The sequence below is a fragment of the Orcinus orca genome, chromosome 19 (assembly GCF_937001465.1).
Source record: "Orcinus orca chromosome 19, mOrcOrc1.1, whole genome shotgun sequence".
Taxonomy (NCBI): Eukaryota; Metazoa; Chordata; class Mammalia; order Artiodactyla; family Delphinidae; genus Orcinus; species Orcinus orca.
The window spans coordinates 20,564,318-20,588,373 of NC_064577.1; the positions used below are offsets into that span (position 1 = coordinate 20,564,318).

The window sequence follows — 24,056 nt, forward strand, 5'->3', positions numbered from 1 at the left end:
ATTTTTCCTGGCCTACTATGTGCCAGGCTCTGGGCTGTGCATCAGGAATGCCCCGCAGGGAGTGAGTTGGCCAGATTCCCGCCCAGGAGGAGCTGACGGTCCAGATTAAGAGTCAGATTAAAAGCAGAGGAAATAGGAAAGGCATTGGTGGCATGAATGCTGTGCAGAGAATTACAACTGGTTTGGGGGTATGGCCGGAAAGCCTCTTAGGGGAGTTCATTTAAGAGGAAGCCTGCAGGATGAAAGGGACCAGCCCCAGCAGTCACGGTGGGAGGGTGGGGGAGAAAGATGTTTCAGGCAGAGGGAACAGCAGAGGCACAGACCGTGAGGCAGGACCGGTATTGGCGTGTACAAGGGGCAGCACTGAGAACCCTTGCATATGGCATGGAGCGGAGGGGGTGACAGGGAGCACGAGGGGAGCAGGAGTCCAAGTGGTTGGCAGGGGCCTGAACCCAGAAAACCCACCAGACCAGGCCTGCAGTCCCACTAGGGAGGTATCTGCTGCTGGGGCCCATTTTGCAGATAGAAAAGCAGCAGGACCCATTTGGGACTGAGCGCCCTGGGCCACTCCAGACACCCAGGTGTTGTGAGGCCGGGTCAGCTTCCTGTAGGAATTTTAAAAACATTTGCTGGGCACCTAGTGAGTGCCAGGACCTAAGCCAGGAACTTCCAAGCTTGCACTTGTGAACCGACTTCGGAGAGGCCGCCCTGTCCCCGTGGCACAGGTACGTCAACAGGCACGGAGTGGCTCAGGATGTCTCTGAGTGGCAGGGCTGGCATTTGAACCTGTAACCTGATGAGTCCATAGCTCATGCCTTTCCTCCCACTGCCTGGGGACGCAGGAGGAAATAATGACAATTAGCAGGCCTCCCCTTATCTCATCTGTCCCTCCCCATCACTGTGTGGGTAGGCCCTGCTGTCACCCCATCTTACAAGCGGGAGGGCACCTAACAAGAAGGTGGTGGAATCTGCTTCCCTCATGTGAGGCTCCTGGCAGGTCACACACTCACGCCCGCGTGAAGCGAGGGACTGACCCCGTGACCTTTGCCAGGCTGTCCATCCTAGTGACCTGGTCCCACTGCCAGATTGGTCAGTGGCTCCCGAAATCCTCCAAGGCTCCACGTGGGAGCCGAAGGGAGGGCTGGCCCGTCCGGACTGAATGGTCAACAAACACCTCCTGAGTGTCCGCGGTAGCCCAGGTCCCTTTCCACCAGCTGCGACCGGAGGCGCGGACGCGAAAACAAGCTCCGGGGTGACCTGAGTTGCCCAGGTCAGCCCCGCTAGGAAGTAGTCGAAGCGGGATCTGACCCTGGCCCCACCCGGGGGGTGCACCTTGACTCCCGCAGCACCCGCCTTCCCGCTCCCCGGGGCCGCAGCTGGGCGGGCCACGGGTACCCAGGGTTTCTGCGCACAGGAGCCAGCGCGCGTGAGGCGGGGCCCGGGAGTGGGCGGGGCTTGCGTCCGGACAGGCAGCGGGAGGGACCCGCCGGGGCCTGGGGGGCGGGGCCTGACGGGTTTCCCGGTGGTGGGCGGGCTTGACAGGCGGTGGGAGGAGCCGTACCCCGGGCCAATGGAGGGCGAGGCTTGAGCTTGACGGGCAGGCCCCGGCCGGCGATTGATAGGCAGGGGCCGGGCACGGAGACCGGCGGGCCAATGGGTGCGCGGGGCGGGGCCTGCGTCGGCGCCGTCCGTCCGGGGCCCCCGCCGCGCTGCCCAGTCTGGCCCCGCCGCCGCCCGCCGCGGACGCGTACTGGCCGACGCCCTGCTAGCCGCCCGGGCCGCCCGCCCGCAGCCATGAGCGTGCTCCGCCCGGGCCGAGCTCGCCGCCCCCTGGACTAGTCCCGCCGCCGCCCCGACCCGCCTGCACCATGGAATCTCCTGCCGCGAGCCAGCCCGCCGGTGTGCCCGCATCCAAAGGTAGGAACGCCCGGGCTGCGGACCCGACCTCTGCGCGGTCCCCCGGCCCGCACCCGGGCAGCTCCCCTGCCCGGAACGCCTCCCTTAGGTCCCGGGCCCAGCCGGACCCCAGTTTAGGCCTTGGGGCTGCACCCAGGCCCGAAGTCGGGAGAGGGTCTCGTTCTGATCACCCCGTTCCAGGTCAGGAACCTTGCTTGGACCTCCCACTTTGGGCCTTACCTGCACCTTGGACAGGAACTCTCCCAGTCTGGGTCTCTCAGCTGGACCCAGGTGGGATTCACTCTGATCTTGCATCCAGCCCCCTTCCACTCCCGGGTCCCAGGGCTGTATCCAGTCTGGGCCCCCAGTGGTGCTCCCCTGCTGCGGATCTCTCTGTAAACGCCCCCTCCCGTGTGGCTGCCCTGGCCACGGTCCAGCTCAGAGCTCCCCGTCCTCTCCCCCAAGGCTCTCCACCCTCCTAGGTCACACATTGCCCCATCCCTGGCGGCCTGCACCCCGTCCTGCAGCTCTGTCTGCAGCCCTGTCTTCCGGGGAGCCTCTCTTGGCCTCCCACCCCACCCTACTGCATGGCCTCTCCATCGGCTCCCTCATCTGGACTTGCAAGCTTCTCTGTGCACGGGGGCGGGCGGGGGGGCGGTGCTCACCTCTGACGCTGCCTGTGGGTCCTGGGCTGGCTGCCCGGTGGGTGCTGGCCGTGCGATGGGCTTGCTCTTGTTTTCTGCAGGCAGCCGGCCTTCCTGGAAATGTCTGTGAGGTGGCGGCTGCGGCAGCAGGCTTTGTCATGCAGAGGGGGAGGATGAGACTTGGAGGGCGAAAGGGGGATTTTTTTTGGCAGGAAGAGGAAAGGATGTTTTTGGCATGTCGGAGTCTCAGCGGGCTGGGCTGTGTGAGAGAGTTCCAAACCGGACGCAGCCGTAATGAATGGGCTGCTCGCGGCTCCCTAACTTGCTGTCTCTGGGCCTCGGTTCCTTTATCACACCTACCTTCCATGGACTCCTGGCGTAGGATGTGAGACAGTGAGTACTAAAGAGCTCTAGGCAAGTGTGGGTGATGAGATGAAGAGCTCAGAGGTGCTGGGGAAGGGGTACTTGCTGCGTTTTACTACTGTTACCATTCTTCTCGCTGGAAAGGCCTCAGCCATGTGGGATCCAGGCCTTGCCTCTGTTGGGCTGTAGCTGCAGAGTGAGGGGGAGAAAGGTAGCGGCTGGCACTTAGGGGGCCCCTAATCAGGGGTTGTCTCTGCCTCTTTTTCTCTGCGGTTGGGGGAGCCCAGGCAGCTGGAGGGCTTGTGGGGTCCCGGGGAGGGTGTGGGTCCTTCGCTGCCCCTGCTCCTGGCGGCTGCTGTGGCTGGGGCCAGAGCCCAGCCAGCCGGGTGGGCAGGGTAATTACGTCTTACATAAGTGAGAGGCCGGATCCCTGACCGTTGCCCAACCACTGTGAGTAACCCAGGAGGTACTCGAGGGGGAAGACGGCTGGGGAGGGACTTGGACTGCGCAGACCTCGTGGAGCTTGGAAACCGGGAAATCAGACACTTCTTTTCCCCAGATCCAGGTGTAGGCCTGGCCTGGCCAGCGCTGTGAGACCTCGGGTAGGTCCATCAACCTCTCTGGGCCACAGTGTTTTCATGGGTGGAAAGAAGAGGTTGGAAGCAGTGTTTGTTTTTGAAGGCCCTTCAGCTCTTCCAGGCAGGGAATGCCTCATCAAAATAAAAATTAAAGTTGCAGGGTTGGGAAGGGAGAAGGGTCATGGGTGTGAAGGAATAAAGCACTTTGGGGAAACACTCAAATGCTGTGTGACCTGAGTCCCGGCATTGCCTTCTCTGAGCCTCTCTGCAGAGAGAGGGCTGGGATGCATTTCCAGTCTGCGGGTCCAGGTAACAGATGATAGTGGGTGGGAACGCTGTCATCCTCTTTGGGGTCTGTGGCAGCATGTGGTGGGGAAGCCATAATGACCTCTTGCCAAAAATCCCAAGAGCTCCCACTTACCGAGGTTTTTCGGTGTGCCGTGCGCTAGCCCGTTTATTGCTCACAGCCCCATTCGCAGACGAGGAAGCTGAGGCTCAGAGGTGTTCATTGCCTTGCTTGAGGTCACACAGCTGTGACAGATGGAGCTGCTGTTCTAGGGCTCAGCGCTCTTCTGCGTCCCATTTCTGTGATGGGTGCTTGGGCTGAGCTGGTGGGATGCTCCCCCTCCCCCGTCACACCTCTGTTCTGAAGCATCTCCTCTAGCCCATGCCTGACCTGGAGGACGGACTGAGCAGAGGTGATGTCTCCTGTGTGCAGAGCCCTTTATAGCTGGCACATTTCATACTCTCTGCGGTCCGACCCATTTGTCAGGTGACAAAACTGAGGTCAGCTGGGAGGAGTGGCTTGACCCAGCCCTCCGTGTCCTGGGCACAGGCCACAGTCTGTCCTTCTCGCCACCTTCTCGAGGAATTTGGACCAAGCAGGATGTGGTTGGTGCTCGACCTTAGGGAGCTTTGCCTCTAAGCTTCCTGCCCTGCAGGGGTGCCCTGCCCCGTCCTCCGTGCCACAGCCCTTGGGAGTTTTCCGGGAGTGCGCGAGGCCCCAGGCCCTACAGCCCTGCCGTTTTCCCCGCTTCCTCGCCCACATGCCATCTCTGCCTGGGATCAGAGGCCGAGGGCAGCCGCGGCCAGAGGGCAGGGGCACGTTTGGTCGGCACAGTCCGGGTCTGCTGCCTCTGGCCACGTTTGTCCTTGGGGTGCCCCCACTGCACCGTGAGTGCTGCCCCCGTGGGCACTTCCTGGTTGATCCTCAAGTGGCTCCCGGATGCCTGACGGTGACACTGAGGCTGTAGGAGCACCGCGTCCCGGCCCTTCCTGCTGTGCAGCTGCCCTCCCCTGACCTGCCCTGTCCTGTCCTGTCCTGTCCTGGCTCTCGGAAAGATTGGAAGGTGGCACTTGGGGACTTCCCCCACCCCTGGCGTGACGCACAGGAAACTATCCGCCAACCTGTGGCTCAGGGCCTGAAGGGAGCAAAGTTCTCAGTCGCTTGTGTGGGGAGAGGGCCGGGGCAGCGGAAGGCTTCCGGCGTGAGTCAGCGGGCACTGGGCGCTGACTCACCCGTGGGGCACGCCAGCCGGCTGGCTGCAGCTTAAAGGGCCAGTGCCTGGCCGCTGGTGGGTGGGAGGGGGCTGGAAGTCCCCACCTCTCGGGCAGCCTGTGGCCCGGAGCTGGGCACAGAGGTGGCCCCCCTCCTGGACCTGGGATAGAGCCGGGAGCCCCCTCCTGGCCCTGCGCCCACCCCCCGGAACTTCCTCTGTTAGGCAAGGGCCCTGCTTCCTCTGTCCAGGGAGCAGCGGCCGTTTCCCGCCCTTGGCCCAGGGCCTCCTCCGGCTCCGATGTGCTCCCGGGGGCCGCGGGCGGCCGAGGAGCAGAGGTGGTGCAGGGTCCCCTGGGCTCTTGGGAGACAGGGCTGTGCAGAGGTGAAGACTCTGCCGTCAGATGCCAGCTTAGCCCCTTCGCTGTGACATTGGGCGTCCGCTGCCTGCTGCAAGTGCTTTCAGTCCCCTGGCACCGCCCGGCGCTCGGATGTGAGGCCTCGGTTTCTTCACCTGCAAAATGGGAGTGGGGACCCTGCGTGCCGTCTTGCCGGCAGCGCGAGGACAGGTGTAGACAGCCTCATTCCACTCTTGCTAAGTGTCGGGTCCTGGGAACAGCGAGACTGCCCTCTGCCCACAAAGAACCTCAGCGAGACAGGAAGTAGGGCAGAGCCTGGGCTCGGGGGTTCGAATTCTCACTTGCTCCACTGCTTCCCAACTTCCTCACGTGCCCTCTCTGGCCCTCAGTCTCCTCTTCTGTAAAGTGGGAGAAAACAGCCCCCCACAGGGTGGTGGTAAAGGTGGGAGATGTTTGTCAAACAAATGTCACCTGTTGTTATTTTCTCATCGTTATGGTGGTTCAGTTGTTCGTTGCTGGATGAATGCCAGCATGGGGACCTCTGGTGATGGACTTGAAGCTCTGTGACACGACTCTGGCTGCAGGGCCCTGTAATGGCAGCTAGAATATACCAGGTTCTTTCCCCACTGCTCCCCAAGCTGGAGCTGGGAGCTTCATTGCCTCTTGGGCCTTCCTGGGGAGGGCTCGCGGGGAACGGAGAGGACGGCGGGCCTGCCTCGGCCTGCACATCGGCGTCCCCTGCAGCATGGGGGCGTGTGGGACCGGGAGTTGGGAGGGTGGGAGCCTCCTAGGCCAGCCCCTCAGTGGGTGGAGCTCCGTCAGGGCCAGGCGGGGCACCTGCTGCAGGAGCGCAGGGGTAGGTGGAGAGCGCCCTAAGCGCGGAGCGGAAGGAGGCCGCGGGGGAAGTGGTTCTGAGGGTCCAGCTCCAAGGCCTCCGTGTCGGTGGGCGGCAGGGCTGAGCTGAGTGGGGAGCAGCTGGGCGGGGCCTAGGCCGCTGTGGGGAGCATCGTCAGCGTCTTGGGAGGGGACACTGTTGGGTCCCAGAAGAAGAACGCCACGCAGGGCCCTGTCCCAGCTGGGTGCGGCGACGGGGCGGGCCTCCCTGAGCTCAGCTTCCCACGCTGGGGCTCATCGCCCTCCCGGGACTGGCCGGGCCTCTCGGTGTGGCCCCTGTGGTCAGGCCTGCTTCCCCAGCAGTGGCCGTGGAAACCTCCCGAAGACTCTTGTAAAGGGCGTGAAGAGCAGGCAGGGCTGGGAGGCAGCCCCTCTGCAGCTCAGACACCACGCTTGGGCCCATGTTCCACCCCAGAGGGGGTCACCAGGCTCACCCTGACAGGGCTTCCCCCTGCCCCTCCCCCCAGTCCTGGGCACAGGTCCCTGTCACCCTCCCCCTGTCCTGAGGTCCTCTCTGGGGTGTCCTTGCAGGCTGAGCTGGCATCCAGGGGCTGCCCTGGCTTCTCTGGGAGGCGTGTCCAGTCGCCCCTCTCCCCTGGTGCTCGCCCTGGGCCGCTCTGCACTGGCCCTTCTGCCCTGTCAGGGCAGACACCGGAGGGATATATGGAATGTACCTGTACGTTTTAAAGAATAAAGAAAAGTGAATTCTGTATACCCAACACCCAGCTAAAGAAATCTCAGCTTACTGTGCGCCTGCAGCCCTTCAGCGTTGCCTCTCCCTGACAACCGTCCTGATGCGTGTGCTCATCATTTCTGTATTATTGTTTTCTTTTTTTTTTTTTGCGGTACTCGGGCCTCATCACTGTTGTGGCCTCTCCCGCTGCGGAGCACAGGCTCTGGACGCGCAGGCTCAGCGGCCATGGGTCATGGGCCCAGCCGCTCCGCGGCATGTGGGATCCTCCCGGACCGGGGCACGAACCCACATCCCCTGCATCGGCAGGCGGACTCTCAACCACTGCGCCACCAGGGAAGCCCTGTATTATTGTTTTAAATCAAGCCCTAATGTACGTGTGGTGTCGTTAAGCTCACTGGCCTGCAGGAGCCCCAGGCCGGTGTCCACGCCATGGTCCGTGGGACCAGCATTGGTGTGTAGCGGTGTTGGGGGAGCGGCTAGAGCTGGCTGGCGATCAGGCGCTGCACTGCGGGGGTGATACCGGGACCTGCGTGGAGGATTCAGCGTGTTAACACGTGGCAGCACTAAGTATGGGGCCTCAGGGTTGGCGTGTCTGAGTGCCTGCAGCTGTTATTACTGTTGCTTCAAGTGAACGCTCAGCCCAAGCGGCGCAGTGCTCGGACTGCGCAGCTGTACCACAGCCCTGAGTTGCCTCGTCTGCGTCACTGTGCAGCTTTGAGGGTTTGTCTTAGGGTTTGCACGAGCCAGTGGGCACGAAGGGACAAGTGAAGGGCCTCGGATGTCCGCGGAGGTGTTTGGGTGCCACCAGGAAGTAAAAAGGGGGCCACGGGGCATCGCTGTGCCTCCCTAGGTCGCTGCTTCCCCGGCGTTGGCGGTCAGCGGCTGCTGAGGCCTGGATGGGAGGCTGCCCGAGGCCGCTCGGCGCGGGCGCTGGAGAATGTCTCCTGCCCTTTGTTCTTCTGTGCACCTGGGTCTGGGCCTCCGGCCCACGCCACCCCCTCTCACTGCAGCCCAGCTCGTCCCGGCCCGAGTTGCCCTGCACAGACCCGGATAGTGTGGTTGGACCGTTGCTGGGTGAGTCTGCGGGCACTTCCAGCCCGAGCCCCCTGCCTGGATTCCCCCGCTGCAGAGCTCTCCAGGTTGCCTCCTCTTCCCCGTCAGCCTCAGCTCAGATCTCACCTCCGCAGGGTCCCCTGCTTCCCTTTTCTTCAGAGCACTTAGCACTGTGGAAATCGACCTAAATGGTGTGTACCCGGACTTTGTTAGTTGGCTTTGTCTGTGGCCCTGTCTCTCCCCAGCCCCGGGCGTCTAGGGCCGGATCGTTCTGGCTTGTGGGGCAGCACCTCTGGCCTCTACCCACCAGATACCAGTAGCATCCCAAGTTGTGACAGCAGAATGTCTTCAGGCTTTGCCATGTGGCTGTGGTTAGAGCGTGATCCTGGGAGGGCGGGGCCCTGTCTGCTCACTGCTGAAGGGACGGATGCTGTGAGCTGGGTGGGCTTGGGACCCTCCCCACGGGCTCTGCAGATGAGAAGGGCCCTGGAGGTGGGGGGGTCGAGGGATGCCAAAGGCCTCTGAGGCCAGGGCCTGGCCCGGGGGCCACCGTGCCGCTGTGGGGGCACAGGGCAGGGCTGCTGGGTTGAGCGGCCCCCCGCCCAGCCTGGCACTCCCCTGTGGGCTCGGTGCTAAGGGCACTGTGGCGGGTGCGGGCCTGGCCCGTGGAGGCTCCCAGGAAACGGAGAGCCCTCCCCTCTGCGGGACCTTGGGGAAAGGCCACTGCAGAGCTGGGGGGCCGGTGTGAACGTGAGGGGACGTCCCTCCTGTGCCTGCCTCTCCCCCCGCAGAGCGGTAACGGGGGGGTCACGATATCGGGGGTGGGGGTGGGCCTTGGCTTAGCTTGGTGCAGGTCAATCTACTGCCCCCCGAAAGCCTCCGCATCCCGGGGCCTCAGTTTGCCCACCTGAGCAGTGGGAGCGGGTTGGCCTGGTTGATCTCTCTCTGTGGGACCCCCACAGGATAGAGGTGGCCAGCTGGGGGCAGGGCCAGGCGGGGGCGGGGGCGTCCTTGGACATCTGGCCTCTGACACCTCCGTGGTGGCACGCGCTTGCTTACCTGATGGGCACGGACCCGGGGGACCCAGGACGTCTCCAGCAGGATTGGAAAGCACGAGAGGCACCCCAAATATCCAAAAGTAGGAGGCGGGAATAACAAAGTGGGAGCCGGTGTTGCTTTCGTCGGGGAGGCCACGGATGAGACAGAACGTGGCGGGGTGTGGGGCTCCCGTGCGCGCGAGGCCCGGCAGGGCCCGTGGTGCGGGGCTGTCTGCCCTGCCCCCCGCCGCGGCCGCAGCCTGAGAGCCGGGCACGGCCGGGTTGTTGGAATCTCCCCAGGCCCCGCTCAGGGTCTGCTCCCCACCAGACGCTCACTGTGACCTCGCCTGGTGCCTCCTCTCCGACCCTCTTGGCGCAGCAGACCCGTGAAGACGCTCCGGGGCTGCTGAGGGTGTTGACAGAGCGGCCGTCGGGGCTGCGGGCCCCGTGTTAGCTTGGGTCCCACGCGTTTCCAGGTGGCTCAGTCTAATCTTCCTCGCGCCAGGACCACTAAGGCAGGGGACTGGACTGCGTGGGATGCGCTGATACCCGTGCGAGGTCGGTCCGTTGTCCCCACGTCACAGTTGAGGCCCAGAGAGGTGAAGTCGTTTGCCTGAGGGCACCCAGGTAGGAAGTGGCAGCTTTGCGGTTCGAGCCCGGGCCGCCTGGCTCCAGAGTCAGTGCTGCCGCTGAGATGTACCTACAGGGCTGTGACTTGTGTGGAGCCGGCTGGACACGGGAGAGCCAGTTAACAAGGGCGCTTCGCTGCACTGAACAGGCAGAAGCTGAGGCTCACGTCAGCTGGGACAGAGTTGCAGGGAAGAGCATTCTGGGCAGAGGGAACAGAACCAGGAAAGGCCCTGAGCTGGGAATGACGGTGGCTCATCAGGTCATGGCTGGAGTCCTCGTGGCCTCCTGTGGCTCCCCTGGAAGGCCGGCGCGGACGAGGACACAGGCACCCGGTACTGTGCCCTCCTGCACCGGGAGCTGGCGGGCTCGTCGTGCTTTGCTGGTGGCAGCCCACAAAGTCTGTTTGTCGTGGTGACAGTCGCCACAGTGGCCTGCACCTGGGCAGCCCTGGCCCGGAGCAGACGGTGGGAGGGGCCGGTGTCCTGTTTCTGGCCGCCCCGCAGACCCAGTTGTGTCACTCTAGACGTAGGCCTGGGGACCCTGACAGGCAGGGGGTCCTCGCCCTCTTCCCCTCCCCCCCACCAACACTGCAGCCACAGGCAGGGAGACTGAAGCTTGTCAGGGGGACGTTCCCAAAGCCCAGGGCGGGCCGTGGGTGTGCAGGCTGAGCCCAAGAAAGGTGGAAAGGGGGCTGAGAGCAGAGAAGGCGCAGGAGGGCCTGCGGCTGTGAGCCCCGGACACCCCCACGTGGATTGTTACCTTTTAACTTAAAATGTTTTATTTTCTGGTTACAAAAGAGCATCAAGTCAAGAATAAAAGCCACCCGTACTTCTCACTACTTAGCACGGATTTTTTCCCCTCTGCAGAGGCTGATGATAACTGTGGTGTCCACCTGTGGGCCAGTAGAGGGCCGCCTACTTTGTGCCTGACCCTTGGCCTTGCCTTTTCGGGGGGCAGGTGCACCTCCGAGCGGGTGAGAAGTAGAGGTGCGGGCAGGAGGGCGCTGTGCCGGGCTCCAGCCGGGCTGCAGAGCTGGGCTTCCTCTGGCCTGGCCTGTGGCGTCCGCACGCCATGGACCCCTGCGCCACCTTGGGGCCTGGTGGTGACTGAGTCTGACCCGGGGCAGCACAGGAGTGGCCTCAGGAACTGAAGCCCCGGCTTTTCTGTTTTCCTCTTGGCGTGTGGAATGTGCTGGCTTCCCTTGGGGGGGGCGTGACAGGCCTGTCCCTTCCTCCCTGCAGGAGGGGCGCTGTGAGCCGCTGGCCTGGCCTGTTGGGGTCTCCAGGTGTGACTCCTGGCCAGACCCTTGACTAACGTGCAGTGACTCCACCTCCGAGCCTCGGTTTCCCCAAGTAAAATGAGGCTAAGAGCTCCTCCTCCAGGGTCGTCGGGGCGTCTGGAGGAGATGGGAAGGGCCCGTGTGTGAGTGGCAGGTTGCTGCTTCATGGGCGAAAGGACTTTGGAGGGAGACCCCCCACCCTGGCCCCTGACAACCAGCCACCTTGCCTCGTCTGTAAAATGGGACGAAATCTCTCCACACACAAGGTCACGATTGGGCAGCTGGCACACCCCCGTGCTGGGGGCAGGCAGTGGCGCCAGTCAGGTCCTGGACGGGCCCTGGGGGTTCAGAGGTGGTGAAGCAGCTCGATGCAGGCTGAGCGCTGTCCTAAGTGCTTTATCTGATAACTCTGCAGGGAGGTGCTGGTTTTTTTGTGTGTGTTTTTTTTAAAATTTGGTTGTGCTGGGTCTTACTTGTGGCAGGCGGGCTCCTTAGTTGTGGCACACGGGCTGCTTAGTTGTGGCATGCGAACTCTTAGTTGTGGCATGAATGTGGGATCTAGTTCCCTGACCAGGGATTGAACCCGGGCCCCCTGCATTGGGAGCGTGGAGTCTTAACCACTGTGCCAGCAGGGAATTCCCAGGAGGTGCTGTTTTTGTCCCCATTGTATGGATGAAGATACTGAGGCCCAGCCTGTAAGGGGCAAAGGTGGGATTTGAACTTGTGGCAGAGAGAGCCCATGCTTTTGGCAGCAGGGTTGCGCGAGAGCCGAGCCTGGTGTGGAGTGAGCAGGGGCCCCAGCTCTGGGGCTGTGGGCTGTACCATCGGAGCACTGACTCGGCCGCAGGCCCGGGGCCGCCTGGGTCAGGGCCTTTGGCCAGGACTGAGGCTCTCCTGCCGGCCGCCAGGGCACAGACGGATGCACCTCAAGCCTGGCATCTGGGGGCCCCTGGGGGTGTTTCTATGGAGAGGCTGCAAGTGTCTGCCTACGTCACCCACCGTGGGGTAGATGCTGGGACCCCAGCCCCACCGGACTTTTCCAGGTGGTTCACCCAGCTCTCAGGGCAGCTGGGCGCGGGCCTCGTCTTCCCAGGGGCACTGATAACCCCTCCTATCATGGACAGTGGTGGCGGCCCCGCCCCCGCTGCTGGGCCGGAGCGCGTGGGCCTGTCTGGATTCACAGATGAGGCGCTGAGGCTGCGCAGCAGGGTGTGCTGGAGGCTTGATCCAAACCCGGTTCAGAGGTAACTTCAGGAGGGTGTGCACAGGGTCTCCTGGCGCCCTGTGCGCACCTGCGGCACGAGGCACGGGGCCTTGGGCGGGAGACGGAAGGACGTGCCTGCGGGAGAGGCACATGGGCACCGTTTCTGCTCCGGGTGGTTTTGGGAAGTCCTGGTCGAGTCCCAGGTCGGCCCAGGGCGCTCGATGCCGATTCTTCTTTAGCACCGACCGTGTGCCGGGCACCGGGTCGCACTCTTAGCTGGCCAGAGAGTCCTGGAGAGGCGACACTTCTTGTCAGTCCCTGGCGGTGAGGGGTGAGGGAGGCGTTGCCTCGGGACTCAGGCCCACCCCGCACCCTGGGGGGTGGGAGTGGGCTTCCTGGGGCCGTGTGGTGAGAATGTGCACAGGCTCCGGCCTCCAGGGTGAGTGGGTCCAGCCAGAGCTGGCCCTGCCCGCGCCTTGGGTGGTCTTCCTCCCCTGGGACGTGGACCCCGCCAGGCCCCTCTCACCTCCCACCCTGTTTGCTAGAGCTGGGGGTGGGGCTCCTCACAGATGGGGATACTGAGGCCCAGGGGCACTGCAGTGTGCCCGGGGCAGTGGGCAGGGGTGAGATGAGGCCATGGGTCCGTCCTCCAGGCCTGGATATGCCCTGCTTTGGCCCCTGCAGGCCTGCTGGGCTTACTTCCCGCTTCCCCAGGAAGGTGGGCCCCCAGGAACCTCCCCCGCTCCCAGCCCGGCGTGAGCCTGGGCGGGGATGCCGACAGCATCAGGGGTAGCTGTGGGTACAGGCACCTCAGCCTCGCCGCCTGTCCACGGGGAAGGCTGTGTGGAGGGCTGGGGAGCTGGCCCCGAGCACAGGCAGGCTTGGTGGCCGTGGGAGCTCGGCCGATCCAGCGCCCTCACTCCACAGGGGACGTCCTGCCCTGCCCTGGCCAGCCCCGGCTGTGGAACCAGCACACCCGGGTGCACATGCGGTCCTTTCCTGACTCACCTTCCTGCCCTTGGCCCTGGCCCCGTTTTCCAAGCTGAGCCGGTGCCCTGGAAGGTGGTATTTGTCCTCATACTTTGTCCAGCTGGGGCCCCTTCTGGGGAAGCTGAGGCTGAGAGGGGCGGGGCGCCTGCACACAGGGTCCCGGCCCACGGGCCTGGCTGTGGACACCCCAGGCCGGGTTGCATGTGATGCCTGCTGGCAGGGCCCCCAGCCTGCGTCTGCGCTCCAGCACGACGGGTGGGGACGTCGAGGCTCAGAGGCGGGGTGGGCGGCAGAGCCGGGGCTCCGGCTTGGTGGGCGCCCCCCCACCGAGGTTAGCACTGCACGGGGGTGGGGTGGGTAGAGGCCCTGCTACCTTCCCAGGCTGCTGGACAAAGCCCCACACGCTGTGCGGCATCAACACTGCAACCTCCTGTCCCCCGTCTGGAGGCCGGAGCCCACCCAGGTGTCGCAGGGCTGGTCCTGCTGCGGCCGTGCCGGGAGGAGCCTCCCCAGTCTCGCCCCCGGGACTGCAGACGGCCGTCTTCTCTGACGCGTGTCTGTCTCTGTGTCCAAATTTCCCCTTTTTCAAAGGGCACCTGTTATGTTGGATTAGGGCCTCACCTTAAAGACCTCGTTTTAACCTGATCATCTTCTGTAACTCTCCAAATAGGGTCATGCTTGGAGGTACTTGGGGTTAGGACTTCAGCTTTCAGGGGTTAGGACACAATTCAGGCCTTCGGGAAACTTGGGACATAGGACTCTGCGTGGGTGGGAGCGTGGGGGCCTTATGGGGGCCGTGGGGGCCAGTCTGTGACGGTACGTCTTCCTCGGAGGTGCCGTCTCTTCTCAGGTGGCTGTGGGGTGACTGTTCCAGGAGGACTGGCAGGGCTCAGGCCCTCCAACCCAGGCTGGGCACGTCCTCTGGGCTCCCGGAGGCCCCGGGGCCCCGTCACGGCGCCGACCTCGCTGACCCTCGGCGTCTGTGTCTGTGCCGGGACCCTGGGGCTCCTGCCTGTCCCGGGAGACGCTGACTGAGCAGTGGCTGAGCGGACGCTCCCTTCTCTCCCTCCCATTTAGGAAAGTCCAGGAGGAAGAAGGATTTACGAATCTCTTGCGTGTCCAAGCCGCCGGCGCCCAGCCCCACGTGAGTTGGCCTCGGGTTCCCCCGGCGCCGCCCAACGGCCTCCTGAAGGGGCCACCGTGAGCCGGGCCCCTGCCTGGGCAGCTGCGGGGGCCACGGGCCTCGCACGTCCGCTCAGGGCCCTGCTCTCCCGTTGAGGACAGAAGGCGAGGCCCTGGCCGCGTCTGCGTGCTGTACCGCGTGCTGCCCCGCACACGCTCCGTGGCTGGGGGTGGGGGCTCCCGGGCAGGATGTGCACCAGGCTGGGCTGCCCGCTCAGAAGGGCGTGGCTCCCCGGGCTCACGGCCCCGCTCCTCCCTGCAGGCCCCCCCGGAACCTGGACTCCCGGGCCTTCATCACCATCGGGGACAGGGTAGGTGTCGTCGGGCCCTGGGAGGTGGCTGCGGGTGGTGGACAGAGCTGGGCTGGGGCGGAGCGCCGGCTCCCCGCTGCTGACCAGTGGCCCGTCTGGGGCAGAGGTGGTGGCTGCCTCCCGGGGCCCTGGTGAGCCGGAGCCAGCGTGGAGCGCCCTGACCTCAGAGGAGTGGTGCTGAGCGCACAGTTCCCTGGCCCTGCCCTCGGGGCTGGTGCCCGGGCACCTGCGTTTCACTCACACTTCCTGATGGCTTGGGAGGCCCGGCTTGGGGACCGTGTGTGGACCACAGGACACGCCGAGGCTGTCCCGTTCGTCCCCTGCTCACTCCCTTTTATGGCTGCTCCCTGTGAGGTGAGGCCCTTCTGTTGTCCTGTCCGTGTCCCCGGTGCCTGAAGCAGGGACTTGCGTGTAGTAGGTGCCAAACGAGTGGTTCACTCTGTCCACCTGAGCGGGGCGGGGCGAGAGGGAAGGAGCATCTCTCAAGGGCCCCACGCCGCTGGGAGCACTTCCCAGGCCGGCCTGCTGACACCTCGCAGCAGCCCTTGGAAGGAGGTGCTGTGCCTGTCCTGTAGAAGGTGAGGGGAGGCTCAGAGAGGTTAAGTGAGTTGCCCCAGGGCACACAGCGGAAGTGGTTGGGGCAAGATTTGAGCACAGGTCTGACTGGCTGGCAGTCCTCTCTTTCTGCTGCCCCAGCATCTCCACTGGCGCCTGACTTGGCCCCCGTGAACCCTCTCTCTTTTGTGTCCCCCAAGAACTTTGAGGTGGAGGCGGATGACCTGGTGACCATCTCGGAGCTGGGCCGAGGCGCCTACGGGGTAGTGGAGAAGGTGCGGCACGCCCAGAGCGGCACCATCATGGCCGTGAAGGTGAGCAGGGCCCCCAGCCCGGGGCTGTCAGGGCCGGGGGCACCGGGGGCCGCGCGCCTGCCTCCCAGCCCCTGACCGCAACCCTCGCCCCGCAGCGCATCCGTGCCACCGTGAACTCGCAGGAGCAGAAGCGCCTGCTCATGGATTTGGACGTGAACATGCGCACGGTCGACTGCTTCTACACCGTCACATTCTACGGGGCCCTCTTCAGAGAGGTGGGCCCTCGGGGGGCGGGCCCGGGGGCTGGGGCTCAGCCAGGCCCAGGCCGTGGTAGGGGAGACACGAGCCTCACCACAGGCTGGGTCAGAGCTGGCAGGGGGCCCAGGGGCTTGGGGGTGCCCCAGGGGGTGCTGCACCCAGCCTTCTCAGAAGGCTGTCTCGGGTAGGGGCGGGCGGTGGGGGCTGGCGGAGGAAGGGCCCGTCTATGCCCCGAGCTGTGGGGCGGCGGGGGGGCGGGTATGGGGCTGAGGCAAGAGGGGTCTGCAGGGCCGGGGCATGGGGCTGAGCTGGCACAGGAGGTCCCAGAAGCCCCCACTGGAGGGACACAGTCACTTCTCTCTGGAGCCTGCCGTGGAATTAGGGGTCAGATGGGGGAGCGCAGAGGTGACAGCGGGGGTGGGGGGCTGCCGTGTGGAGCCAGCAGAGTGGGCAAGCCTCGGGGGAAGGGAGAGGAGCTGGGAGGTTGGGGCATCCGCAAAGGCTGAGGGGTGTAGGTGTGTCGGGGGCGCTGGCCGGCTCCGGGGAGGTGGGCACGGGAGGACGCCGGCCCAGGCAGTCCTGGGCGGGCATGGCTGAGTTCCCGATGTCCACGTGCAGGGAGACGTGTGGATCTGCATGGAGCTCATGGACACATCCCTGGACAAGTTCTACCGGAAGGTGCTGGACAAGGACATGACGATCCCAGAGGACATTCTCGGGGAAATCGCTGTGTCTGTAAGTGGCTCAGGCCCTGCTGGGGTGGGGGTCCCGATGATGTTGTCTTGGGCAGAGTCGGGCCCCCAGCTGTGGCCCTGAACCTGGGCGACTGCCCCTCGAAGCCCAGCTGCCGCCACCCTGGACCAGAGCCTCCCTGCTGAGGAGACCAGGGTGCCTGGAGCCGCACAGCTTTGGCAGAGCAAGGCCCTCTGGGGCCACGAGAAAGGACTTGGTGTTTACAACTTCCTCATGCCCGGGACGAGGCCGCTCTGGGGCAGCTCACAGAGGCATGGTGTCGGGGGAGGGGTTCGCATCCGTGCTTGCCTCCTGAGCTTGCATGTTCCTAGGGCAGGGCGGCAGCCCCGGGCATGAGCGCCCCGGCAGCCAAAGCAGAACGGGAAATGGAGTCAGCGAACCAGCGGTCCTTCCTCCTGACCACACCTGCGAACGTGCGAACATCCCCCTGGCGTTGAATCAGGGTCTTTGGGGTCATTCCTGTGGGGAATGGCTCCGAGCATGTAGCCCACTGACTGCTGAGGGAGGGAGAGGAAGCAGGGAGGCTGCAGAGGGCTGGGTTCTACCAGGAGCCTGGCAGGGGGAAGGGACAGCACCCTGGGGGCTCCTAAGTCTGGGACTCTGCAGGGTCGTGGGCATGTCACTTGAGACCCTTGCCCACTCAGAGCAATGCAGGAACCCAGTGCATCTGCACCAAGGTTGCTGGGACCCCACAGCAAAGGCTGGGATGTGGGCAGGGCCTAGGGTAGTGAAGGGTTGGGTGTGTACCTGGGAGAGGGCGACGGATGGCCCTGGGTGGGGTGTCTTACAGCTCTGTCATTGTTGATGCAACCGGGAATCACAGCCATCCGGTCTCTTCCCCCCTCTTCCTGTTCCAAATGCCAGATTGTGAGGGCCCTGGAGCACCTGCACAGCAAGCTGTCCGTGATCCACAGAGGTCAGTGCCCAGGCCGGCCGGCGGGAGGGGGCCTGGCTGCTCACACACACGCTCTTGCCCGGTCCTGCTGGGCCCGCACCGCCAAGGCTCAGAGGCAGCCGGCTCTGACGTGCCTGTTGGGTCAGGCGCTGAGCCTGTTGCCCGGTCCAGGCCACTGTCCACTCCTCCCAGCCATTTTCCTCAGCCCCCAGGCCCAGTCCCAGTTCCACTGGCTGGTGCTCCGAGCACGGGTGGGGTGGTCCGTTGTCCTGGGAAGGCTGAGCCGTCTTGCTTTGATGTGTTGTTTACGTGTCGCAAGACACGCAGGGGGCGTGTGTACCACTGCGTGAATCTGATCGTTGTTTACGCTGTGTAACCCCCGCGCATCAAGGTGGAGGTGTTTCCAGCCTTCCCCGCCCTCCCGGCACGTTCTCAGCCCTTCCTGCTCAGTCATGCCCCCAGCCCCCCACGCCCTGGAGCCGCACTCCTCTGATTTCCCCACAGTGGGTTGGTTTTGCTTGTTCTCAGCCTCCCGCTTGGCCCGCTGATTCTGAGACTCACCCAGGCCGTGTACGTCCTGCCTCTTCATCTGTGTTCTGGGTGCTCTGCCTTTCCAGACCGAGTTCATTAGGCTAAGCCCCCTTGACCACTCAGTGGCAGGTCCTTTTTCTAGGCGTCTGTATCCACACAGAAGTCCCCATAGAAGGCAGCAGAGATGTGTGTGTGTCCTGTGTGTGTGCTCGCTGGGCGGTCCCTGCTGTGCCCTCCAGCACACTCGATGTCCACCTCGAGTCCGGGGGCTCTGGGTTCTCCCGCAGACCCCTCTCCTGTGTTTTAGCTGCTGTCCTGCGCTTCCTGGACAAATCTGCCGACCCCTCTGGGTGGGCATGGGGGGGTTTCCAGTGCCCACGCTGTCAGTGATGGGTCCCCCTGGAGCCTGGGTGGACCGCAGAGCTAGAGGTTGTGCTGGGAAGTGGCGGCAGAGTCCCAGCTGGTTGGCTGCAAAGACATGGTCCCGGGCGAAGCCCCAGAGCCCTGACCTCCTCCCCTAACTGTGGCTGGAGCCCGGGGCTCCTGGCTATGTGGCCACCAGCTCTGACCTGGGCAGTGGGGGCCCCACAACCAGGAGCTGAAGGGCGTGTCCTGCCCCTGGCAGACGTGAAGCCGTCCAACGTGCTCATCAACAAGGAGGGCCACGTGAAGATGTGCGACTTTGGGATCAGTGGCTACCTGGTGGATTCTGTGGCCAAGACGATGGATGCCGGCTGCAAGCCCTACATGGCCGTGAGTGGTTCCTGGGCCACCCCAGGAGGAAACAGCCAGGCTTGGCCACCCCCGCCATGTCCTGTGTCCATCAGGGATGAGGCCTCCCCAGACCCCGAATTTCCTGCCGTTGGGGGCAGAGGGGTCTGCTGCCCGGCCCTCTCCACCCCTTTCTGACTGGCCCCGTGGTGCCCATTTGGGTAATAAGTCTCACCTCAGGGAGGTGGCTGGTGGGGCCTGCGGGGTCCCACCCCTCCCCCAGTGTCCCGAAGGTGGGACCCCCAGGCAGGGCAGCTGGGTGGCAAGACTCAGGCCTCCACCTTGAGACCCTGGCGCTCGCTGGCCTCAGCTTCCTCATTTGCCCCGGGCGAGGTGGGATGGGTGAGCGCTGGCCCCTCGGTTTGGGGTGGGGAGGCCAGACCCAGCTGAGGATGCCTGGGCGACCCTGCTCTGGTCCCTCTTACAGCCTGAGAGGATCAACCCGGAGCTGAACCAGAAAGGCTACAACGTCAAGTCCGACGTCTGGAGCCTCGGCATCACCATGGTACCACCTGGGGCTCCCTTGCTATTTGGGCGGGGCTGTACCAGGTCCTTGAGCTTCCGGGGCCTGGGAAATAGTTTAGCCTTGGACAGAAATGTTGGTTGGCTTCACAAACTGAGGAGAGACTGTGTCATCAAAAATTACGGTGTCTTAAGGGGAGCATCTGCAGGTGCCTCATGCCCGCCGTGGGGTGAGGGGCAGCTTTACATGTTCTCGACGTCTCTGATGACTCGTCCATTGGACTTTACCCGGCGCTCGTGGCGCTTGTCGAGAAATCACAGTCAACCCCAAATTAAGTGAGCTCCCTGTACATGTGGCCCCCTCACGATCACAGTGAGACTCAGCCCTGGCGCTGGACGGTCACACTGCTTCTCCACGTTTACTATCACAGATAACATGGTGCTGTGCATCCCTGTGCCCAGAGGCTGTTGATATTTTTGTGTTTTTTTTTTTTTGAGCTCCTTAGAAAAAATAACCAGGAAAGGAATTACGAGGTCCAGGGTTTGGACACTTCTCTGTCTTCCTGCTTGTAAACTCTGGTGGTCCTTCTCTGCTGCCCAGGCAGCGTCCTCACTTCTGTGTGTCGGAATCATTGGAAACTCTAGGAAAAAACGCAGGCTGAGTTTGTCCTGTGAAAACCCAGGGTCACACCCACACGCACCGCACTGTTCCGCCTCCATCTGGGGGATGCATTTGTCTTGGCTGGAAAGGGGCCTTGAGCCTAACGGGAAGGTGCTTTCTTAGCACAGTGACTAGCGATCTGTTTGGGTGCCAGTCACCACCAACAAGAAGCGTTTGCTTGAGCTGAGGTCTCTTCTGTTCACTACGGTGATCACTTGTCAGGGAAAGGGGCCTGGGTGGACCTGCTTTGTGTTTTCATCTCAGCGGTCAAAATCGGAACCCAGAGTTTGCTGTGAGCTGCCAGTCTTTTTAAAAAAATTAATCAATTAATTAACGGCTGCCTTGGGTCTTCGTTGCTCTGTGCGGGCTTTCTCTAGTTGCGGCGAGCGGGGGCTATTTTCGTTTCAGTGTGCGGGCTTCTCATTGTGGTGGCTTCTCTTGTTGCAGAGCATGGGCTCTAGGTGTGAGGGCTTCAGTAGTTGTGGCTCACAGGCTCAGTAGTTGTGGCTCGTGGACTCTACTTTTCGTTTAGGTGTGCGAGCTTCTCATTGTGGTGGCTTCTCTCGTTGCAGAGCACGGGCTGTAGGTGCGCATGTTTCAGTAGTTGTGGCGCATGGGCTCAGTAGTTGTGGCTTGCGGGCTCTAGAGCATCAGCTCAGTAGTTGTGGCGCACGGGCTTAGTTGCTCTGCGGCACGTGGGATCTTCCTGGACCAGGGCTCGAATTCGTGTCCCCTGCATTGGCAGGTGGATTCCTAACCACTGCACCACCAGGGAAGTCCCGAGCTGTCAGCCTTTCCCACAGATGACTGCTGCCAACTGCAAGTGAGGCACCCAAGGCACAGGGAGGTCTGGGTCTAGTGGGAGAGATGAGGCCATGGTAGCCTTGTGTCCAGGGAGTCAGGGAGAAACAGTGATGAGGTCAGAGCTGGAAGGCTTCCTGGAGGGGGAGGCGTTGGAGATGGGCCGTACAGGTATTGGTGGCTGGGCGGTGGGGGCTCTGTGGAGGAGGCGCCTGTAAACTTCATTTCCTAGTGGGGCCTGGTGGACTGTTGCACAGTCCAGTAGATGAAACTCACGGTCAAAGGCAGACCTCACAGTCTAACATCCCTTCTGCAAACACATGAGAGTCATTTCATTTCCTGTTTGTCCTCTCAGTAATAACAACAGCCCAAATAAATGGCAGCAGACGCTTAAGTCATTGTTGAGACATTAGGGAGTGGGGAGTGGCCTGTGGCAAAGGAAAGGGAAACTGGTTGCCTATCCGAGTTCCTTTGCTGCCAGCAGCCTGTGGGAAAGCGTCCCCAGGTTGGCAGCTCCTCTGATTTCTTCAGATTAGCTGAAACCTGGGTTTTCATGTACAATCTTCTGAATTCAGATTGTTTGAAAACCTGATGATAGCTAAGCCAGTCAAAACTCAGGGTTGGATTTGCTCCATGAGCCATAGCTGCTGGCTGGGTCAGAAGAACTAACTACTGGTGTCCCCTTGGCTTGCATCTTTGGTATGATGTCACCTATCAGCCCCTGGACCTGCCTCACAGTCCAGCTCTGGGTGCTGGACCAGGACAGGCAGGATCTGTGAAGGCCCTGCTTCCGCGTGCAGAATGTGGGTGCATCTGACCCAGTGCCGCTGTTTCCACTGCAGATCGAGATGGCCATCCTGCGGTTTCCTTATGAGTCCTGGGGGACCCCGTTCCAGCAGCTGAAGCAGGTGGTGGAGGAGCCGTCCCCGCAGCTCCCAGCTGACCGCTTCTCCCCCGAGTTTGTGGACTTCACTGCACAGTGGTGAGTCTCAGTCCTGCCTGGACCTCTGGGCCTCCCCAAGCCCAGTCAGTACCCCTCCCTGTCCTGGCCAGATCCCAGCTCCTCCCTGGGCTTGGTCTCCTTCTCCTTTAGCAAATAACCCCCAAACAACATAGCATCAAAATAAGTAAGGGAGAAATAGTTTGAGTGCAAGGAAAATTTGACAAACTATGGTCCTAGTGGGGAGGTTTTAATATAGTCCCTCTAGAAATGGACAGATCATGAAGATAGAAAAAGAAAACAAAAAGCATATGGAGGATTTAAATGCATAACAAATTTGCTTTCATTGCTGTTTAGAACTTCATATCAAATTAAAGAATGCCCACAGGATCCTTATAAAAATTAATTATGTTTGAGATTACAAAGGAAATAGAGGAAGAGGCAGAAGGCAAAGCCATATAGGCCACGTTCTCTGACTGTAATCAGCTGGAACAGGAAATCCATAACTGAAGAGAAAAAAGCTACATGCAAATTAAAAGTAAATTCTTCTAATGCACTCTTGGGTTATGAGAGAGATTTAAACAATAAAATTATAAACTAGTCAGAAGTGAAGACGATGAGAATATAACATGTCAACATCTATGTGTTGTGGCCAAAGAGATACTCAGAGGAAAATTCGTAGCCTTTATTTCTTTTATTGGAAAATAAGAAAGACTGGAGACAAGTGAGCCTGGCAGTCAGAGTCATTTTCTCCCAAGACCCGTGGTAGGCGGTATCCCAATTAAGGATACCAAGTTAGTGATTGTTAATGTTAGCAATTTGGTATTGGTATCATTGCAAATTCCCTAGATCACTATAGAGACAAGAAAGCTAACACCCCAAGAGGCAAAGAAACTTGGTCCAAATCTCTGTAGTTGGCACCATGGATCCCACTCCGCCCTTGGAAGCCCCCCCAGAACAGTCCGGCCCCTTCTTCCCTGAGCCCAAGGAGCATGTGTGTCCCCTTGCTGCCCGGGCAGGGCTGAACCCAGACTGGCTTGGCTGGCCTGGATGGGCTGGACTCACTTCTTCCCTGCCAGTCTGGCCCCAGCCTGCCCTCAGCCTGCCCTGTTCTGTCCTAGCCTGAGGAAGAACCCTGCGGAACGCATGAGCTACCTGGAGCTGATGGTGAGTGTGGGCGGGACTCTCTGGGAGAGGGCTGCATCTGTGCACAGCGGCGGGCAGCTCCTCTGGCTTGCCTGGGATTCACTCCTAGGAACTCCCGTCACTCATTCACTCATATGTACCCTGGCTCCCTCCTCCCCACTCCATGCCAGGCCCTGTGGAGGGAGGCAAAGGGCAAGGGGGGGCAGGTGGACCATTTTCTTTGGAGGCATCAGGGAAGGCTTTGCAGGGGAACTGGGCCTAGAAGGGTGAATAAGGATTTACCCGCTGAGGGACAGAGGCCTAGTGTGCACGGGGAAGAGTGAGTTGAGGGTGGCTGCGGGGGGGCTGAGGAGGAGGCCGTGAATGTTGCCTCTAACAGGAGGGCTTCTGGGGGGCAGAGGTCCTGGAAGGATGACTAGGAGTTTGCTGGGCAGGAGGAGCATGTGGGAGCACCTCCACCTCGCCCCCTCCAAGGTGACTGACTGCCTTCTCTCCCCATCAGGAACACCCTTTCTTCACCTCGCACAAAACCAAGAAGACCGACATCGCTGCCTTTGTGAAGGAGATCCTGGGAGAGGACTCGTAGGCGGCGGGGCCTTGGACCCACTCTGGCCCCGCGGCGCCGCGCAGCCCTCTGCGGCAGTGCTTGCCCACACCCATAAGCTACTGCCAACCTGGCCTTGGGCACCCGGGAGGAATCCAGGGGGCTGCTCCCGCCTGACAGGCTGTCGGTCCCAAGTGCCAAAGAACCAGACCATCGGGGCCCTCCGGTGCCTCTGCCCCTGCTGCTCCAAGGACTCTGAGACTCTGGACTTGGAGGGGCCAGACGCCCCTCACAGAGAAGGCAGTGGTGCCTTGTACAGGCCGCTGCCTTGGCCCGGCCCTGGATGCCACCCAAGTTGTATATTTTTTTATCTCTCGACTGAATGGACTTTGCACACTTGGCCCAGGCTGGCCACACCTCTGTCCCGGCATCGGTAGGGGGACCCAGTAGGGGGATGAGCCACGTGAATCCCCTGGAGCCCCCATGAGGCAGATGCCAGAGCCACCGAGGCCTTCACCCCAGCACTGGCAGACGGGGCTCTAAGGGCACCGGGGCCACCTCGCCCCTGCCTGCCGCCTCTAGGGGTGTTGTTTCACTTTTATTTTTTTAATTTATCCTCTTGATTTTTTTCTTTCGCTTTGTGGGTTTGGCTGGTTTTTCTTGCATGGTTTGGAGCCGATCACTTTTCTGTCACCTGCTAGGGGACCATCAGGCTAAGACCTGCCCTCTCTGCTCAGGCTGGGGTCTCGGGGGATGGGCCCAAGGTCTCTGCTCAGAGAGGCGCTAGGGGAGCCATCCAACTCACTCTCCTTGGGGACCGGCTCGACGGGGGCTGTGGATTTGCTTTTGGTATTGTTTTAAAAAAAAAGAAGAAAA

General features: G+C 62.1%; 1 protein-coding gene across 2 annotated transcripts; it reads left to right on the top strand.

The window, feature by feature from the left end:
* Positions 1–1,700: 1,700 nt before the first annotated feature.
* MAP2K3 (mitogen-activated protein kinase kinase 3) lies at positions 1,701–24,056 on the top strand. 2 transcript variants are annotated; one of them, XM_033422632.2, is made up of 12 exons: positions 1,701–1,917; positions 14,194–14,260; positions 14,561–14,609; positions 15,365–15,478; positions 15,574–15,693; positions 16,295–16,411; positions 17,294–17,345; positions 18,481–18,608; positions 19,054–19,131; positions 21,393–21,532; positions 22,570–22,657; positions 23,139–24,056. In XM_033422632.2, the coding sequence occupies exons 1-12, from the start codon at positions 1,869–1,871 to the stop codon at positions 23,220–23,222; spliced, it is 1,086 nt and encodes a 361-aa protein (XP_033278523.1). In that variant the 5' UTR covers positions 1,701–1,868; the 3' UTR covers positions 23,223–24,056. The 2 variants fall into 2 exon arrangements, with proteins under 2 accessions (XP_033278523.1, XP_004266810.1); XM_004266762.3 differs by having other exon boundaries at positions 1,702–1,917; positions 22,612–22,657.

What these genes read in the sequence shown, in the direction of transcription:
- MAP2K3 (XM_033422632.2), top strand. Translation starts at nt 1,869, where the DNA reads ATGGAATCTCCTGCCGCGAGCCAGCCCGCCGGTGTGCCCGCATCCAAA. An exon ending in TCGGGGAAATCGCTGTGTCT is followed by an intron (nt 16,412 to 17,293) that starts GTAAGTGGCTCA and finishes TCCAAATGCCAG; the next exon opens with ATTGTGAGGGCCCTGGAGCA. An exon ending in TGAGCTACCTGGAGCTGATG is followed by an intron (nt 22,658 to 23,138) that starts GTGAGTGTGGGC and finishes TCTCCCCATCAG; the next exon opens with GAACACCCTTTCTTCACCTC.